Source organism: the organism of the source record quoted next, unplaced genomic scaffold (genome assembly GCF_019419815.1).
Source record: "Pyrus x bretschneideri cultivar Hongxiangsu unplaced genomic scaffold, Pyrus_bretschneideri_v1 Contig20, whole genome shotgun sequence".
NCBI lineage: Eukaryota > Viridiplantae > Streptophyta > Magnoliopsida > Rosales > Rosaceae > Pyrus > Pyrus x bretschneideri.
The window spans coordinates 7,251,637-7,272,119 of NW_025999502.1; the positions used below are offsets into that span (position 1 = coordinate 7,251,637).

Below are 20,483 nucleotides of genomic sequence, written 5' to 3' on the forward strand. Positions count from 1 at the left end.
GGATTGTGCACAGAACCGAAGCCAGTCCTTCCTCTTTTATCTTTATTCCCTCTTTAAATCGGAATAAAATTAAAACTGTCTGACAACTACCAAAGTTTGCTCTCTCTCTGTGCCTTCCAAGCAAAAATTTCACTCTTCCAAAAACCGTAGCCAAGCCATGCATCTCAATTATTTGTAAGATTTTTAATTCTTAATCTCATGCTTTCTGTCTCTAAGAATATATGTATATAATTATATTATATATACAAATACATATATATTTGTATATGAAGATGTTAATTTTAGCTGCTGAAATTACTTGCATTTTGTTGAGAGTAGGGTTAGAATGGACTTTGCATGTGCTAATAAATAATTGAAATTCTTGCAATTGATGAAGTGTAATTAGATTCTAGTTTTTGCTTAGAATTTTTGTTCATATTTGAAGAATAAAGTTTTATGGATTTTTGAAGAAATTGACAGAGATTGTGGTGCATGATAAATAGAGTGGTAAACAGGTGAATGTAGGAGAGTTTGATAATTGAAGAAGATAAGAAAAGCCAACAATGTGTATGAAGAAGATAGGATTCTTGAAGCTAGTCCTTCCCTCAAGAAATCCCAGATAGATATATCCAAGGTACATATATAACCCCGAAAATTTTTAATTTTTAAATTTTTATACAAATGTTGTTGGTGAGTGAGAGAATCAAACTTGGGACCTCGGTGCAAAGAGTTGAATGTTTTTAACCAACTCTTGAAACTACGGAAAAATCTCATTTCATAATCTTAGTTTTATTCACTATGTAAGCAAAAAACCATCTGCATTGCTTCTGATCTCCCCTTCTCTCTGTCTGTCGACCAATTTCATGTCAAGTCTTCTGCAATAGTGAGGGAACTTCATATGGCACGCAGGGAAATAGGTCGATTCAAAGAAAACAGAACGGACACAGACGCCTTAAGAACAAAGCGCAATCCGAGATGCTTGATGTGATGAAGAGAGCTAAGGATCCGTCTTCTGTAATTGAGGAATCAAGCTCCAAGGTGAAATCACATACACAAGAGATTGACGTACTAAAGAAATCGCAAAGGCACATAGGTAGGCGTGAAGACCAGGTATTGGCTATTGGGGATGTGGACAACAAAAAATATACAGAAGTGATGAGAGAATTGGAACTTGTGAGACAGGAACTAAGCATGCTTAAGCTTGATATGGCGTCGATTTTAGAAGAGAAATCGCGGGCAGAGAAGCAAACTGAGGCCTCAAATGCGAAGACGTTGTTTTATACAAGTTCAGTGGAGGCAATCAGGGACGAGATTGAGGAAGCAACTGAAGAGCAAGTGCTAGCTGAGTTGGCCCAGATTGAAGCTGCAAGAGAATTTGGAGAAATAGAAGCTGAGAGAGAAAGGGAAGCCAATCAATTCTCATCGGCAGTGGACAAAACCAGGAAGAAAATGGAAGATGTTGTTAAACAGGTTGATAACTCAAAAGTCCTCGAAACCAAGTTAGCTGTCACAATGTCTGATGTGCATGTGTTACAGAATGAACTAAAGGTAGTTAAAGAAATGGACAAAAGGATTCAAAGGATTGACAGCTTGAGTCGTTTAGAACCCAGTTTTCGGAAAGAGGAAGACTTGGAAGGTTCAGAGCTGTTACAGTCAGTTACGGAAGAACTTGAGGAGGCAAAGACAGAATTGGCTGCAGTAAAAGAAGAAGGTTTTCAGTACATGGCCTCCATGGATGTTATGAGAAATGAGCATAAGCATTTAACAAACAAGACAGCTCGGTTAAGGAAGACAGAAGAGAAATCAAACTTGAGGGTTCAAAATCTTAACTCAAAGCTTCTCCGAGCAAAAGCCAAGTTGGAAGATGTATCTGCATCCGAAGAGAAAGAAAAATCGATTGCGTCCAATCTATCTCTCACTCTTGACAAGCTCAAGGTAGAAGCAGAAGCTGCAAAGAAAGAAAAGGAGCTTGTCTGCGAAGGGACTGCAAGCATCAAGTCCGAAATTCTGAAAATGGAATTGGAGATAGAATCAACCGAGGAAAAGTTACAGGCTACAATGCAGGAGCTCGAAACAGTCAAATCATCCGAAGCTGTAGCGCTTGAAAATCTCAAAACTCTGATTGAGAACACCATACGGGCTAGAGCTTTTGAGTCACAGAGTAGTTCTTCAATAACCATATCCAAGTTTGAACACGAGTACCTGACTGGACGTGCGGTTGCAGCTGCAGGAATTGCGGATAAAAAGGTAGCAGCAGCTCAGGCATGGGTTGAAGCTCTAAAGGCCAGTGAGAAGGAAATACTGATAAGGACAGACTTAACTATGAGAGATCTTAAAAAGATGAGAGTGGACGAAAAGCAAGGAGAAGTACAAAATTGGGGACAAAAAAGGGGAAAGAATTGTAGTCTCTGGAAACTGGCAACAAACCACACCTAGAAAGGCTATGAAAAGTAATGGATACCAGACTCCATACAGGCCGGTGAGGTATAGAAAATCTGCTTCTCCTGGAGCTCGGAATAATTTCCCCATTCAAAAGAAAAAGAAGGTGATGCCTAATCTGACTAAGTTATTCAGTGGTAAGAAAACTGCCAAAGATGAGTGAGCTGTTTGAAGTTTACTACATCTTAAATCTTAATATGGCAAAGTGAATCCAGTCCATCAATTAAATAAATCGCACTGTCGTATTTTGCCTTGGGAGCTTGTAGCTTTGCTTTTTCTCCAATAAGTGCCGCTCCTAAAGCATTTGATTTACCGAAAAAACATGGAACTCTGGATCAAGTGAGCTTTGGGCTGAGAGTGTAGATCATTCATGCTGTAACTGTAATTTGGAATGTTTTCATATCAATAAGTAGAAGAGACGGCCCTTTTTTGTTCTGTATCTCAATTTAAAACATGCTTTGTATACATTTTCAGTCCTTCTCGTAAGAGCTTTTTGGAGTCCAATTGTTGTCTAAGATGGAATCACAGCCTTCGGTAATTCACAGTTTGTTTCAGAACGTCCAATCCCCATTCTCTACTTCTTGTTAGCTTGTGCAGGATGTGATTGCACCTTCGTGCATTCACTTGAATCAAAGCAAACAAACTTAATTCTCTCTTCATGCAACCACTACCATCCTATATTGCCTATATTGCTGTTCAGCCATATTTTGAGCTCGGGCCATGGCTGCTTGTCTTGTGTGGCGGTTTCTGAGGGGGCATCAAATATGCTCAAGGGCTGCAAAGCGATCTCCAATCCATACATGTTGAATGCAACAACCAGCCAAGAGCTTTCTGTATGAATTGAATTCCAAAGAATACATTAAGACCATACCTTCCAGCGGTTCCTCCTTGTTCCAGAAGGGTCGGTGTAATTTCTACCTTTTGGTGTTGGCGTGCCAACAGTCTGGTAGAAATTGAACCGGCAACAAATTCACAAGCCTCATCCCCAATGTTAACAACCTCAGCAGAAATCATGGTGAAAACTGCATACAACTCCATGCCATCAGCAACAAAATAGAAGAGAAGAACTGCACGCCTCTGCTGTTTTGGAGAACGATCTAACCAATCTCCTGTATGCCAAGCACAATCGGAGAACTTGAATTTTCAACTCGTGATGGTGTTTCAAAGATTACTTGGGGTGTAAGCAATCAAGTAGTGTGTTAAATACCATCTAATTGTCCTACTATTGTCGAAAAGCACGCACCATCTCTCAAATATTTAACTTGAAACACAAAATCTGGAGTTGAATTTGTTCTAACAAAAATTTTCCACACCTTGTGACGAACGCGATTTCGATAGGTGTTGGTTTATGGCTGGATAGGAAGTCGACCGATATGTTTTAATGAGGCTCATGTGTTGTTCGCCGGATCAACAACGATTTTAATGGCTTGCTTCGATGCACCCACAGATAGATATGGGTATAAAGAAACAAATGAAGAGGTCAAATAAAATAACCAAGGGAAGTGATATATGCACGTTCCTTTTCATTTTCTACGCACCTCGTATTAATTTTGATCGATGATTCTCTTTTGCTTTGTTCAATATAATAGCTTAGTGCATAGGAGGAGGTAAAAGAGTGCACAAATAACATATCTTCTTGGAAATACATTCAACATAGTGAATGCCACTTAGTATTACAATTTTGTGTTATTCCCCTTCACTTGTAAGTGAGAGGTCTTAAGTTCGATTCTCACCAAAACTAAATTTGAATCACATTATTGCTAACCCGTGTGAGACTAAGCTCACTCCCTCCTCCTTAGTGTAAATATCGATTGTTAAAAAAAATGTGAATAATCATATTCAAGCAATCATCTCTACTAAACGAGGCCTAAGAATACCAAAATGTAAATTTTAAGGTGAGAATTAGACCATGCTCGTTAATTATGTTGGGTGGTCAGTAAAACTGAAAGGAAAGAATATTGAAAGGAAAAATAACCAATGGAGTAGATAAATTAAAAGAAATAATCGTTTCGGGAAAAAAAAAGAAAAAGAAAAGAAACATGATTAGCCTTGCATTTTCATCAAATCAAACTGCATTTGCATGAGTCAATTTGTTGGGCCATGGAGGATCATACAATCAAATTGACCACACCAAATCTCCATTTGCTTGCACTTTCAGCGGCAATTCAATACACAAACAACGCCTCCAATTACGCTTAAACCAAAGGATGGACCACACCTACAAACACTAGTAAACTGCCCGGTTGTTTTCCATTTAGCCTATGTCTGGGTGACGGATTTTCTAAGTCCCGGAAGATTGAGGTCAACCTAGTAAGAAATTGATCATAAAATGTTAAATAAGAGGGATCAGATTTGCACCATACGAGCATTACAAAAGCATGATTGTATAGTGCAAATATAATCGTTACTGCTTAACATTTTGTGTTTCCTTTCTTACTAACCTGGCCTCAATTTCTTGGAACTTGAAAAGGTATCACCCAAATGTAGCTTAGTGTAAATCAGATTTCTCACATATCAACAAGTTGAAGCAAATAATCAAGGCTTGCATAATTGCCTTGACATATGACCGTTAATCACTCCTGTTGATAATAATGCACAGAGACTTAAGTTTGAAGAAGAGCACTATTTTTTTAATTTTTCCTGGTGCGTGCTGTTTTTTTTTCCTTCGATCTAATTGAAATTTCCGACAAAATTTTCTCTTTTCACCGCACCACAATCATTGACAATGCATTCGTTATCTTCCTAGATAAAAGAGACAAAAAGACATTGTGCTTATATCTAATTAGTTGCAACAAGGACCCACAAAAGCACCATTAAGGAGAACTTTTTGCCTTCTTTTTTGGCATTCCATCACTAGTCCTCCTAAAACCCATTTTCTTCGTTCTGCATATTTTCTTTTGGACAAGAAGTTTGCTTTTTCCAGGATGGTTTTGCAAGTTCTTTGCTTGGCTTTCCTTGTATGCAACTCTCTCTCACTTGTCAGTTGTATAAATGAAGAAGGATTAGCTCTACTTTCGTTCAAGGAATCCTTAACAAAAAACGCCGAAAGCTCTCTGAGTACCTGGAACTCATCAGACCAAACCCCATGTTCATGGGTTGGAGTTACATGCAGAGAAGAAAAGGTTGTATCTCTCAGCATTCCAAACATACAGCTTTCTGGGATTTTCCCTCGTGCTCTTGGGAACCTCTCCGCCCTGCGCCATCTGAATCTTCGGGAGAACAAACTCTCCGGAAGCTTGCCGTCTGAGCTTTTCAATGCAAAAGAGCTCCAGAGCTTGGTGCTGTCCGGAAATTCATTATCTGGTTCTGTTCCAGCTGAGATAGGGAAGCTCAGTTACCTGCAAACACTAGATCTTTCGCAAAATTCATTCAATGGTTCGATACCTTCATCTATAGTTCAGTGCAAGAGACTAAAGATCCTTGTCCTTGCTCAAAACCATTTCTCTGGCTCCCTTCCACAAGGTATGGGAATCAGTTTTGTTCATCTTCAAAAGCTCAATATTTCCTTCAATATTCTCAGCAGTTCGATTCCTGAGGAAATGAGCAACTTGTCAAGTTTGAGATCAACCCTTGATATGTCTCATAACTTGTTCAACGGTTCTATTCCGCCATCCCTAGGAAGCTTGCCTGAGACAGTATACATTGATCTCAGTTACAACAATCTCAGTGGACCGATTCCACTGAATGGTGCTCTGATCAATATAGGACCAACGGCTTTCGTAGGCAATCGTTTACTCTGTGGACTGCCGTTGAAGATTTCATGCTCTTCAAACAGTCAAAGCTTAAATTCTCAAAATTCAGGTGGCAGCTCTGGTACGAATGGGAAACACAACAACTCAAGCAGAGGTATTTTTGTGATTACTGTTGCTGCAGGCGTCATCGCTGGAATTTTTATTGCTGGGTTTTTGTTCTCCAACTGGTACAAGAAGGTTTGTACCTGCAAAATACGTGAACGTTTTGCTGGCTGCAAATTTGAACAAAAATTAAAGGTCGGAAATGACCTATTCTGCTTCAAAAGACATGGCATGGATACCGTACCAGAGAATTTGGAGCATTACCATTTTGTGCAAGTGGATCTGCAGGTGAATTTAGATCTTGACAAACTGCTGAAATCATCTGCTTTTCTTCTGGGTAATAGTGGGATCGGGATTGTGTACAGAGTTGTTCTTGAAGACAGAAGAACTTTAGCAGTGAGAAGATTGGGAGATGGAGGTTCCCAAAGGTTCAAGGTATTCCAAAATCAAATTGAAGCAATAGGAAAGATGAGGCATCCAAATATTGTGAATCTTTTAGCATATTGCTGGTCTGTTGATGAGAAACTGCTTATCTATGATTATATCCCAAATGGTGACCTTGCTACTGCAATACATGGTAATTAGTTTTATAGTTTAACTTATAAAGTTTTTGCAGATTTACCCCGAACCTTGTACCTCAATGCGATTTTCCTCCTAAATTAGACCAATTCCCCTCTTCAACTACTACAAACGGCCAATTTCATCTGATATTCATCAGATGAAGTGTTTGTAGAAGTTCGAAGGGAGAAATTGGCAGTGGAATACAAGTTCAAGGCAGAAATTAGCGAACTACTCTTCAACTTATCATATGCTTTTTCTTCATCTTATTCTTAAGTGTTTTTTTTTTGACACACTAAAGAATCTGATATGACTTTACTAGGAAAACCTGGAGTGGTATCCTTCACACCTCTTTCTTGGCCTGCACGTCTGAAAATCATGAATGGCTTTGCAAAAGGATTGGCTTATATTCATGAATTTAGTCCCAGAAGATATGTGCATGGAAACTTGGGGCCTAGAAACATACTGCTTGGACAAAACATGGAACCCCATATCTCCGACTTTGGACTAGGCCGCCTTGCTAACTTAACTGAAGAGTCCTTGTCATCATCGTCATTTCAACTGGAACAAATAATGGCTGAAACACCACCTCAGAATTCTCCATATGTGCAAAGGACATCGAGCTCACTAGTGGCACCCGGACCTTGCTATAAAGCTCCTGAAGCATCAAAAGTAACCAAGCCATCACAGAAATGGGATGTTTACTCATTTGGGGTAGTTATACTGGAGATGATTTCTGCCAAGATGCCATTTATGAGAATTGGTTCTTTGGAAATGGATTTGATACAACAGTTTCAGCTCCACGTTGAGGAAAGGAAGCCACTCTGCGATCTGTTAGACCCGTTCCTAGCTCCTGATGTAGACATGAAAGAGGAGATTGTTGCAGTGCTGAAAATCGCTCTTGCTTGTGTTCATAAAAGCCCTGAAAAGAGACCTTCTATGAGGTTTGTGTGTGATAATTTGGCCAGGTTGGCCTAGTATTGTGGACTAGTTCAAGGTTAGAAACATAATATTTGTGGTTCTATGGGTTATTGTATATCATAATATCATATATTGCATTTATTCCCCATCTTCAGAAGCAAGTCACAACGACTAACTTATATTGCATCGATTGTCAAAGACTAACATAAGAACTTAGCAGACATGCCTAACTTATATGTGAATGCACACTCAAAGTAACTGGTAGGGCACAAAGAGAAGAACTAACCACGGTAAACGCCTTAAAGCAAAAACTGCATTACTGTTTCGTTTTCCTCAAACATACGTCCACCTGAATGGATGATTTTTTCCCACTTTGCTTTGGTTTCCTATATAGATTCTGGGTGTGAATGCATCTTAAATCTTAGTGGCTATCAACATATGAGATTAAAGTGGCAAGACAGAGAACAAACCAGAAAACGGTTCAAATGACAAGCATCAATTTGCAGCACCTCAAATCATATATAAGGAGGTATACTAACGACAATTGTATAATCATTAGAACACTATATCTAGGGCCAGATTCAGCAAACACTGAATTACAAGTAACAGAGGGAGAAGAATGTGATTCCAATGTGAAAGGGGAGTGACTTAATTCCTGATTGCTGATCATCACACTCTTGGACTCCTTTCTTACACCAAAGGGGCTCAGGAAGCCACACAAATGATGATTGCTGTCAGAGGCCAACTATCGGGGATTACCGAAAGGAGACCTTCAATTGACGGTCCTCATTTATGACATGTTTGAAGCTTTTAAAAGAAATGACATTAAAATGAACTGTATCAGGAAATTATTGATCAAAATCCCTACCCAAAGTTTACATCTCAGAAGTATTTTCCATTAGAGACTATACTTCAAAACAACAGTTGATTTATTCACAATACAGAACTGACAATACAAACACAAACGCAATAGATCGGTATTGAAAAGAGACCGACACATTCTTATAAATATGCAGATACCTTCAACAAATAACACAAAATTTACATTTCATACATGTGAGTGCAAAGTTAGTATATATTCAAATATGCTATCAACATACAACATAAAACACACAAAGAAAAACACGAACGAAGAAGAACAAGAAATTCTCTGTTCCTATAACATACAGATAACACATTCACATGCCAAAATGAGAGCCAAAAAAGAAAGGTGAAGTTACCATCAGTCATCTATCAAAATCATTTCTTTTAGTCTTTTCGAGAGTATAACTATTGTGGATCCAAGTTTCCGTTCTGGTGCTCATGGTTGTCTATATGCAACTGAGTCGACGTCTCTGATAAACGTACTGTTGTATCTTTGGTCATGCTTTGGTACATTGAACCGAGTGGAGGCTGAGATTTGTATATCTGGCCACGCACAAGATTGTTCTCAGGCGGATTACCGGGCTCAGGAGATTCCTGGAAGCAATAGCTGTAGGTTCGCGCTGCATTTCAGCAAGCCAATGATTGTTGCCGACCTTCGTTATATGGTATATGGATAAGTGGTGCCCCTACACAAAGTGTAATTTCTGAGTGGACGGGTCTGTGAACACCTGAGGTGAATTAAAATTTTGAAAAACAAGAAAAACAGAACTTCAACGGCCAAATTCCTCACCCGCTCAATCTAACACGGCTGTGGAAATTTCCAATTTCCCTCCAAATTGTTGCAAATCCTACTCCCCCTCCCCCAACCCTTCTACCTATCTATAAAATCCCCCACCTCTCCTTCTCTCAAATCCTCACAATCATTTTCCGGAGAAAAAAAAAACGGAGAAAACATGAAATAGCTGCAAGTTAACACTGATATGAAAGCGTTCATAAAAGCTGTGGACATGTTCAAGCCAATCAAGCCACAGTTTCTTCAAGCACTCAAAGGCGTCTTCCAGTGGCTTAATGTGGGTCGAAACCCTCTCAGATATGGAGGCTGCTCAAAATCTCAAGAAACGGTTTGATTGGACAGGCACCGCCGACGCCCATCATCTCAACAATGAGTTCGCGAAGGCAACGGAAGTTCGTATATACAAAGGATAACAAAAAGGTCAAGGCGAAGGCATGCTAGGACCCTTGGCAACCAATAAACAATTTTTTTTTTTAACAAATAATTACTTTAGTGTAATGCAACACTACATTTCCACATTTGGACGAGAGAAATAAACTTAGAATTTGAATAAAAGTTAGAATTTATAATTGAAATACACAAATTCCCTTATTTGGATTCATAAACATAGAAATTTAGAATTTCTACGTAGAAAAAAAATTTAGAATTTGGGACCTCAAATTCCCAAGTTTAAATTCCATGTAAATATGTGTCATTTCCTAATTTTTATGATTGAGAGTTTGAAAATAACAAATTTCGTATTTAATTCTATTATTCTTTTAAGTTAACCAAACAAAAAAATTCACAAATTCTAAAAAATAAAATATCGTCATTTCAATTCTCGCCATTTTAAAATTCTTTAGTAATTTTAAATTTTTTCGTTCAAACATAGTCTAAAGGAGAAACAGTGTTTTGGAATGTATTCCACTTTATTTATAATTCTGCCATTGGTTTAGAGACAGGTGGCTTCTATGTTTTGGCTCAGTCGACCCTGCTTTCCGCTTGCCAGGTTTCAATTGGGAAAGGAGGGGCTGCGATTGCGTTCGGTCGATGGGAGGGGGTGAGGTGGCTGTAGCGAGATAACGGAGGGGCTGCGTTTAGAGACCGAGTTAGAAATTTATTATGGGGAACAATCTAAAAAATAATTAAGAAAATCTTAATATAGTACAATTTATACACAATAGAATGATAAAAATGATTTCAAATAATGATGTATCATAATTTTAATGTTAAAAATTTCATTGTAGTAGTGGAAAGTGGCAAAGCGAGTAAAAAATATTAATATATGATAGGCGGAAAGGGTGGAGATGAGTTTTTTTTGTTTGAATGACAAAACATGAACACGTTTGCTCATATAATATTTGATATGGAGTATATGTAGTATAAAAGTATGTTGAATATTAGATACATATATTTTCTTCAAAAATAAGGCACGTGTATTATATAACTGTAGTCTGTAACTTAACAAACGAATTACTTGAATAAAGATAGTTGCTCCTAATGAGCCTGCATTGGCTCTGTCCATGGTTGCGCTTGCTTTGGCTCGATGGGGAGCGGATGAGCTAGCTGCAGCAACATGAGCTAGGGGAGGAGGAAATAGGAAAGAGTGGGGTAATGGGCACTGAGGGCCTCAAGTTGTTGCACAACATCGTATATCGTGTGTTTAATTTTCGTTAGGTACTATTTATATTTAATTTAAATTTTAAATAATTTATGATCGCACGATGTACGATAAACAGAAACGATCACGAATTCTTAAAAAAAGAATCGCGAGAGATCTTTTTACGAAAAACAAAGTTAATCTTGAGAAAGAAAAGTATTCCGGATCCCTTTCCGAAAAACAAAGTTAATCTTGAGAAAGAAAAGTATTTTATGTAATTTACTATATTGCCCATCATTTTTATTTAGTCGTTTCCTCCTGGTTTTGAGATGAACCGCCTTACAGTTTTTAGACAAATACGAAGTTTTCCACCGCCCATGCAACTCAATACCGCCACTGTCACTACGGCGTTCGCATTTCATCCCTCGAGAATAAATTCTGAAACCAGAAACAGTTGGTATTGTATCGTAGCTCTTGGTTAAGGTTCGTACAATGCCTTGGTGGGATCTTGGATTGCTTTCTCGTCTCAAAAACTTGAGTGGCGTCGTCTTTCAGGTCAGTCTCTTTCTTTTCTTTCTGCGTGTTTTACTTGATGTAAGATTGTAATCCGATGCATATTTCGGAAGCATATGGGTAATTACCATGGGGTTTTTGGCCCTTTTTGTTGCAATTCATTGTGGTTTTTGATGATTTCTTGTTTTGGCTCAAGTTACTGTGTGATACTGATCCAACACCACAAAACCCATTTCTTTTTTATATTTTATATAATTATATGCATATGTATGTATTTATATGCGGTGATGGGTTTGTGCCATCTTTGTATTATATAACTGTTACTAGATGCAAGCAAAAAAGTTGTTTTTGGGACCTCATCAATTGTGCAGACAGATGTAAATATCATGCCCTGGCACAGACATAGGGTTCATACGTCTAAATGTTCAAACACAAGGGCATGCCACTATATTTGTGTACTTTTTGAAATTATGAAATCTGTATGGCTGGTATAAAGCCATAGCATAGTTGTTATATAAACTTCTTCCTTAACAAACCTGTTGTAACCAAAGAAAATTAAGTAAATACTTCTCTGTTTGAGTACGTAATAATAGCAGTGTGTTATTTTCTTGAGAAAATGTGCAGTATGATAATTCTGCACTTTTTCTGGATGAATAAAGTTGATGTCTTTGTGACGTTTCGCGATCTAAGGTGTCCAATACAGGAAATGTCCTTCTAATAGGCTAGTACTTTTCTTGTCACTCATGGAAAGTTGAACCAAACAATAGTCAGACATTAATTTGTATCCAACGGTCAAGAGAATTTTCCTTCCCATGTGTGGTATTGGTTCTTGATCTAATAATTTCTTAAGCTTATTGGATGTAAAAGCAGCAATAGCAGTCCATACTATTTAACGAGGCAAGCATGCAGTTCTGTCTCTGGATTCTGACAGATCTATCCGGTAGTCGTTGCTTACATAGAGATTGCTTGCTGCGATTGTGGGTCAAAATTGCATTTTGTTCAAGAATTTACCAGCTTATGCAACAGAGCTCATTCCCTGGTTATTGATAACGTTTTGGTCATTTCCCATGGTTGTTTTTCCTAATTACCATTCGCCTTCATTGCACGCAGAGCTCACCTTCTTGATTCGTCTTCTCTTCTGTATCTGTTTCAGTGTCATTTTCTTTTGTTTTTTGGGGGTGCTGTAATTACTTTCTTTTACTTGCCTTTTATTGTAGCTTATTACAATTTTTTTCTTGCAATGCTATTATCTTATGAAAACATGTCTATAATGTACATATCTAGTACCACTATTACTATATTGGTTGTGTATGTTCGGTTACTGATAAAAGTATTTGGTAGTTCTGTAATATAACAACTGATAAAAAGCATTTTCTTTGGAATCTTCTCTCTTTTTTCGTGGCCATCGAAGTCTTTTAGTTATGCTGACGCACTGTAATGAGTACACATCTGATTTCTATTTTCATTAGCAGAACAAAATACAGGAAGTTCAGCATAGTTCGCATACTGTAAGGTCCCATGGAGTGACAGTTGCAAGGACACACATGCATGATTGGGTGATACTGATGCTTCTTGGGTTGATAGAGGTCATCCTTTATGTGATTCATCCATTTTATCGCTTCGTAGGAAAAGATATGATGACTGATCTGAAATATCCCTTGAAAAGTGTCACAGTACCTTTTTGGGCTGTCCCTGTAAGTTGTTACTGTTCTGTTCTATTCTAATGAGACCTTGTTTACAAGTACATTACTTGAATTCTGAATTGATGTGATTTGTGATGCCTGCCCCCCTTGTCCCCTCTTTGGATGCTTAGATGTATGCAGTTGCACTGCCCATAGCAATTTTTGTTGTTGTCTATTTCCGCAGGAGAGATGTCTATGACCTTCACCATGCCATACTAGGTGATCAGTTTTCCGACTTTTGATTTTACAAAGAATGTTCAAATATCTTACCACATTTACTGAGGAAATACAATAGAATGACAGGACCTGACGGTTAAAATTTGCTAATGCAGGTCTATTGTTCTCTGTTCTGATAACAGGGGTTCTTACAGATGCTATAAAAGATGCAGTTGGTCGACCCCGACCAGACTTCTTTTGGCGCTGTTTTCCAGATGGGAAGGATGTACGGCATTCTAGATTCATAGTTATTGAGATTGTAATTGGAGGGCAGGGTTCTTTTAGCTTATTCATACATGATGCCATTGGTAGTCAACGTTAATAACTAGTTTTTTCCTCAGGTGTATGATAAATGGGGAAATGTTGTATGCCATGGTGTGAAGAGTGTTATAAAGGAGGGGCACAAGAGTTTTCCAAGTGGCCATACTTCATGTAAGTAGCACCGTAGTGTCTGGTATTCACTGAATATGGTTTACTTGCAAACAACTTGGTTGATCATGTCATACAAGCACTATATTTACCTGAATCTCTTGTAGACTTGTTAACATCGAGGAAATTTGTATTCAATATGCAGGGTCCTTTGCTGGTCTTGGATTTCTCTCACTGTATTTGTCAGGAAAAATACAAGTATTTGATCGCAAAGGCCATGCTGCAAAACTTTGCATTGTTATTCTTCCACTACTTGTTGCATCACTTGTCGGAGTTTCTCTAGTAGATGACTACTGGCACCACTGGCAAGACGTGTTTGCTGGAGGTCTCCTAGGTTTGTGCCGTAATGAATGGTAGCTAAAATACTTGTTGACCTTATTTGTCAATAACAATCAGGGAATCATTTTTTGCAGGCCTTACGGTTGCCACCTTTTGCTATTTGAAGTTCTTTCCACCCCCATACCATGCCCAAGGTATGCTACCAAGAAAATTCGATATGGGGCATTTTTGTTATGGGGAAACATTTTCGTAGTCATATTTGTGGTGCTTATCAATGGCAATGCTCCTTTCTTGGTCTCTTCAGTGTTATCGATGACTCATGAAATATTTTGCACATAATTTAGCTCTATTGCATTTGTTTTGATGTGTGCGCGCTTGTGCGCGTGCAGGTCTGCCAAAGAATACAACTGAACACAAACTAAAAGTGTATAATTTGGAATCAACAATCCAATTTTTACAACATAATTTTTTAATTTGGCTCGATGTTTTAAGAGAATTTCCATCCTTATCTACGAAATTAACATAGATCTTGATTCACTAAATAAGTGTTTCGATCTTCCTTGGTTGGACATGCCTGTCTGCTAATTAACAAGGGCCTTTGTTCGATCAAATTGTTTTAGTAATGTTTCAAGGTGCGTTTTTATGCTCATCTGATTTTCAATACATCCATTTGTAGGTTGGGGCCCTTATGCTTACTTCCAAGTGTTGGAGGAGATGCGTTCGGGGGCACAAGTAACCAGCACAATAAATGGGAGCAACGTGCAGGTCACAGAGGCTCGGGTTGAGAATCAAGTAGACGAAACAAGTAACCATGGATGTATGGGGTTAACATTAGCACGTGGTTCTGGTTCAGCATTGGAAGATTTAGAATCTGGGAGGAAATAGTTTTGTGCATTTGTTTAGAGCTCGTGATGGATCCTGCCGATGTACCTATATGTAGAGAAATGCCACAGCTTAAACCGATAGGAACAGTACCTTCGCTTCCAAGTTTGTTTATACAGAATCGTGTGGTTTCTGCTTATATTGTATGTGCCCCAGCCGACAGGCACGATCAGTGGATTAAATGTTTATCGTTTAGCAGAGGTTGTCCATCTGAAATGGCTTCAAAATCAATGAAGTTTCGTTTACGGTTGATATGTATCTTTTACTAGAAAAAAAAAAGTATTTGACGACATTTGATTTTAATTTATCGATGAAAAATTGGGAGGAAAAACACGGGGTAAACTCTATTTAAATTGGACTACGGCATTTCTCTATGCATGCACAGCACAGTATAATTTTTAAATTCTGCGTGATATTTGGGATGTAGAGGTTTGTTTCTAAGTAAATATGTCGACTGGTGACCGCTATTGCAATATTGGATTATCGGACATATTGATCAAATATTGACGGCATGCTAAAAATGGTCATGTCGGGATTTGAAAAAAAAGTTTATATTTTGGCCAATTTTGCTTCTCTGAAAATATGGCTCTAAAAGAGATTGTGTTGATGTATACGCCAAGCTATCAAGTCCTCAATCAGTCTTTGGCCAACACAGAATAGAGCAATTTGCCAAGATGCAGTCACGGCTCATTTGCAATTCTGTCTAACCAACCTTTTCGATTTCACACAAAAAGACTATCTTCTAGCTACATCCAACATACATGACGTCATCTCAAGTGCGCTCTAGAAGAAACTTAAATGGCACACAGACCACTATGGTGGTATCACGTGTCAATGAAATAGAGGCATTTAAATTTTTGTTCATATGTCATCGTTTAATTAGCACGGAAGACACCACATGATGATGTACTCGTATTAGATAAGTTGTTCACATATCTTTATTGCATAGCACGGAACGTTGCCTAACAATATGCTCGTAATATGTAAGTTGTTCTCGTGCTCTAGGCATGGTTTAATACCATAAAAAAAATAAAAAAAATAAAAAAAAACATTTACAATAGGATAATTTACTTGCAACAAAACTGCACTGCCACCGCAATGAGTCAATCACAAATATGTATGAACTCACCACATGTACAAACTTTAAATCATCGCATTCGTGTGAGTCAAACTTAAATCATTTCCAACCAAACCAAATGGAGATAACGATCAAATCAAATGCAATGGAATATAACAAGTATTTGGTCAAATGGTTGCGTAATTACATGCAGAAATGAAATCTGTTTGCAGCAATTTAAACAAAATCTAAAAATCCGACAAATGGAATTGAAATAATGGCTAATTGATTCATTTTCTTTTCAAACAAAAACTAATGGAGATAAGCATGTGCTATAATATATATATATATATATATATATATATATATAGCATGTAAAATTTGTTTTCTGTTTACCTTAACAAGAAAAATCATGAATTAATTATGATTGAATTTATAAAGGTGGTTCGTGCACCCCCAAATAATCTGGCGTATTCTACGCTGTATAACTTTTTAATATAATTATTAATCAAATTTAAACTATATTTAAAGTATAAATATGGTCATTTGGTGTACAAATTTAATGAACAAACTTGAACGCCTTGTAATTGTGTAGGCTTTTGTTGGTACAAGAGTTCAACCACTGCAACTAGTTGCTTCCCAAGGCCACTCTTTTAATTGAGGCAATTGGTAAAAGATATACTGTTTCTACAATCCGACCTGACAATATAAAGAGTAATGCTAGGGAGATCAAAATTTTAAACCAAATTTACAAACCAAATGATCGGTCATTAATAGGAAATAAACACGTTAATCAACAGAGTTTAGTTAGTTAATCAACACTTAAGTGATAATCTAATTATTAACAACCACATCATTTGATTTATAATAACCATATGTACATGTCATTAATCCATGTGGCATTGTATAATTGGTTAAGTAGTTAAGGTTATTAAAAGGATTGAGTTAGTTAGAGTAATGTTGTTATAAAGGGTAATTGAGTAATTTGCACTGAAGATTAGTTACTACAAAAGGTTGTTGTAAGATTCATTCACTGCATATTGTAATATTTGCTCTATTGAAATACACTGAGCTTTCTCTCCATCTTTCTTGTTGTTCAACCTTTCTACTTCCATTATTCTTTCTATTCCTTCATAACTTCATAGGTTAATATGGTATCATCGCCGGAAAAGGCTCATCGCTGTTTCTGATCCTAGGTGTTCTTTTGTTGCTTTGGTGCTGGTTCTCGACAGTCTAGTGTTTCTTGGACGATTTGGCTATTGAAGCGTCATGTTGAGTTTGTTGGATTTCTACTGGTACATTGATTCATATCATGTGATATCTCTTGCGATTTTGATATGGATTTCTCTATGAATTTGTAGAATGCTGAATTGATATTCGCAAAATGGTTGATTTGGGATTTTGTCATGTTTCTCTTAATTTGGGATTCTGTTATGTTTCTCATAATTTGGTGATTGAAGTCTGAGATGTATGATGAAATAATTGGTTACAGTGATCTTTGAATTGTTGTTTGGATATAAAAGTTTCAAGAAAGTGTCAATCTTTCAAGATTTGGTTGCAAGGAAGTGTCAATCTTTCTTGTTCTGTCTGGAGTGTTAATCTTTATAGTTTCTTAATCTATAATTGTCAAAGTGTCAATCTATCTATCATGACTACATCATCTTTCAAAGTTGAAGGTGTTATGCTTACCATAAAGCTAAGGGATGATAATTTCGCCAAATGGACTTTTCAGTTTTAGTCTATGCTAAGAGGGTATACACTGTTTGGACACTTTGATGGTACAACTGCTTGGCCACCAAAGTATGTAATAAGTTCGGATACTAAGGTTACCAAAGAAATTACAGTATCATATATTGAATGGGAAACAACTGATATGGCCTTATTAAGTCATTACTTGCCACTTTAACTGATGAGGCAATGAAGTATGTTGCACATGATGCATGAACTATTCTTGTAGATCGATATGCCTCAATTTCAAAGTCTAGGATTAACCATTTGAAAATTGAACTGCACACTATTCATAAAGGGTCAAATACAATAGATACACATAAAGGGACAACTTAGTGCTGCAGGAGAATCTGTTTCAGATAATGATATCATGATTGTTGGTCTTGCTGGGTTGCCTAAGGAGTATGTTGTGATTAGTACTGTTATATTGGTTAGGGAATCTATACTCACATTGAAAGAATTTAGAGCATTATTACTTAGTGCTGAGAGAGAAATTGAAGGAGAAATGAATGCAATTACTCAGAATTTGTCAGCATTGTATGTTGTCCAGTTCAAGTTCAAGTTCTGGTTCTAAGTCTTTAGCATCAACTTCAAATCCTCATAGCCATGATCATATTCTTGCTATAACTGATGGTACTATCATTATTGTGCCTTATGATTCATCACCACCACCTCCTCAATTTCAACAACCATACTATCCACCATCTCAATCTCTAAGTGAATCATATGGTTATGGTTTTTCTGCCAACTCTAATGGTCAAAATGCACCTAGATCACAGTCTTCAAATGGTCAGTTTGCTTCTAAAAGGAACAACTACAGAGGTGGAAACAACTATAGAAATAACAATGGCTTTAGAGGCATGGGTTATAATTCTGGGAATTTAACCAATTATTACTGAGGTGGTTCAAGACAAGCCAGTAATAGGAATGGTACTTGGTTTGGAAATGTTGATACTAGAACTATAGTGGTAATTGAATGTCAGATATGCAACAAAAGGGGACACATTGCAGTTAATAGTTTTCACAGGAACACAAATGCACCAACCATTAGGTATTTAGTTGAATGTCAAATCTGTGGGAAGAGAGGTCACTCTGCATTGGATTGCTTATCAAAGAGGAAATTATGCATATCAAGGTTAGCTTCCACCATCATCATTGTCAACAATGAATGCACAACAGACTACACAAGTTCTTCCTCAAGATGCCTGGATTGTAGATTTTGGTGCTTCACATCACTTAACTTCTGATATCAATGCCTTAAATCAAATAACACCTTTTGAGGGATCTAAGAAGTTAACAATTGGGAATGGTACAGGTCTACCAATTAAAAACATTAGTTCTACTAAGCTTCAGATTCCTATACTATTTGATTCTTAATAAAGTTCTGCATGTACCTAATGTTGCTAGAAGTTTACTCTTTGTGAAACAAGTGTGTGTTAACAACAAAAGTTGGTTTATATATGATGAATTTGAATTTTTTGTGTAGGACAAGAAGACAAGGGAGATAGCGTACCAAGGAAAGAGTAGGCCTAAGGAATTGTTCCAAATCCATGTGGTTACAAATTCAATAGGTTCACAGCTCATTACAAAGTATCCAGTAGCATATTTGGATAAAATAGTGAGGTATAATGTCTGGCATCGAAGGCTAGGACATCCAACTCATGAAATAATGGCTTCAATGTTGAAACAGTCTAATATTTCAGTTCACACATATGATATACATAGTGTTTGTATTTGTTGCATTCAAGGCATGATGTCTAGGACTCCATTCAAGGCAAGAGTTATGTTGGATATCTTGCTTCATTACCTCAGTTCTTTTCTTGCTTCATTACCTTCAATCCAGTGGTGAGACATACTATTATTAGAATCATTCTAGCTTTGGCTACTAAATTCAATTGGCAATTAAGACAAATTGATATCAAGAATGCTTTCCTCTATGGAGACATGTTAGAAGAGATTTACATGAAACAACCACAAGGTTTTGTGGATGCTACAAGTCCTGATCATGTTTGCAGATTGGTTAAATCACTTTATGGATTGAAACAGGCTCCTCGAGCCTGGAACTCTAAATTTACAAGTTACCTTCCAGCTATTGGCTTTCAATCATCTCTTTTGTATACAAGTTTATTTGTCAAAGTAGATGATGGAGATATAATCCTTCTCTTGCTCTATGTTGGTGATATAATTTTTATTGGTTCAAACTCGGTGAAAATACAAAATGTCATTGACGATCTTGCAGGTGTGTTTGATCTCAAGGATATGGATAAGCTAACATATTTCTTGGGGTTACATATTCAGTATAAAGAAGATGGGTCTTTGTTTATAGGTTAGACTAAATATGCCAAGGATTTATTGCGAAAAACAGGTATGAACAGTTGTAAATTGACATCAACGCCATCTAAGCCTCATACTCATATTCTTAAAGGAGAAGGAACCTTATTATCTAATCTAAGTCACTATAGAAGCATAGTTGGGGCTCTCTAATATCTAAGCTTTACTAGGCCAGATATTGCCCATTCTATGAACATGGTTTGTTAATTCATGACACAACCAACTGATATACATATGTTTTTAGTCAAGAGAATATTGAGATATATACAAGGCACTATTGGGTATGGTTTACAGTATACAAAGAGGAAGGATTTTAATCTCACTGCTTATTTAGACTCGGATTAGGCAGTAGACATTGATACCAGAAGATCAATCACATGGTTTGTTGTTTATTTGGGAGCAAATACAATCTCATGACAGTCAAAGAAACAATCTATTG

At 37.2% G+C, this 20,483-nt stretch overlaps 2 protein-coding genes and 1 pseudogene across 6 annotated transcripts; all 3 read left to right on the forward strand.

The window, feature by feature from the left end:
- LOC103936027 lies at positions 1-3,951 on the forward strand (annotated as a pseudogene).
- A 1,020-nt stretch (positions 3,952-4,971) lies between these two features.
- Positions 4,972-8,293, forward strand: LOC103933354 (receptor protein kinase-like protein ZAR1). Its single transcript, XM_018644022.2, has 2 exons — positions 4,972-6,789; positions 7,093-8,293. The coding sequence occupies exons 1-2, from the start codon at positions 5,343-5,345 to the stop codon at positions 7,746-7,748; spliced, it is 2,103 nt and encodes a 700-aa protein (XP_018499538.2). The 5' UTR covers positions 4,972-5,342; the 3' UTR covers positions 7,749-8,293.
- Positions 8,294-11,249: 2,956 nt separating this feature from the next.
- On the forward strand, positions 11,250-15,180 carry LOC103936016 (lipid phosphate phosphatase 2-like). Of its 5 annotated transcripts, none has more exons than XM_048583788.1 (8): positions 11,250-11,482; positions 12,910-13,134; positions 13,254-13,341; positions 13,482-13,564; positions 13,680-13,770; positions 13,913-14,101; positions 14,181-14,240; positions 14,723-15,180. In XM_048583788.1, exons 1-8 carry the CDS (start codon positions 11,420-11,422, stop codon positions 14,929-14,931), a joined length of 1,008 nt encoding a protein of 335 aa, XP_048439745.1. In that variant the 5' UTR covers positions 11,250-11,419; the 3' UTR covers positions 14,932-15,180. The 5 variants fall into 5 exon arrangements, with proteins under 5 accessions (XP_048439745.1, XP_048439743.1, XP_009344126.2 ...); XM_048583786.1 differs by having other exon boundaries at positions 11,251-11,482; positions 13,455-13,564; XM_009345851.3 differs by having other exon boundaries at positions 11,251-11,482; positions 12,913-13,134; positions 13,455-13,564.
- The last annotated feature ends 5,303 nt before the right edge of the window (positions 15,181-20,483 follow it).

Excerpts from the sequence above, each read along its gene's own strand:
- LOC103933354 (XM_018644022.2), top strand. The coding sequence starts at position 5,343 with ATGGTTTTGCAAGTTCTTTGCTTGGCTTTCCTTGTATGCAACTCTCTC. Across the intron at positions 6,790-7,092 it reads CCTTGCTACTGCAATACATG|GAAAACCTGGAGTGGTATCC; the intron begins GTAATTAGTTTT and ends TGACTTTACTAG.
- LOC103936016 (XM_048583786.1), top strand. The coding sequence starts at position 11,420 with ATGCCTTGGTGGGATCTTGGATTGCTTTCTCGTCTCAAAAACTTGAGT. Across the intron at positions 13,135-13,253 it reads TACCTTTTTGGGCTGTCCCT|ATGTATGCAGTTGCACTGCC; the intron begins GTAAGTTGTTAC and ends TTGGATGCTTAG. Across the intron at positions 13,771-13,912 it reads TCCAAGTGGCCATACTTCAT|GGTCCTTTGCTGGTCTTGGA; the intron begins GTAAGTAGCACC and ends TTCAATATGCAG.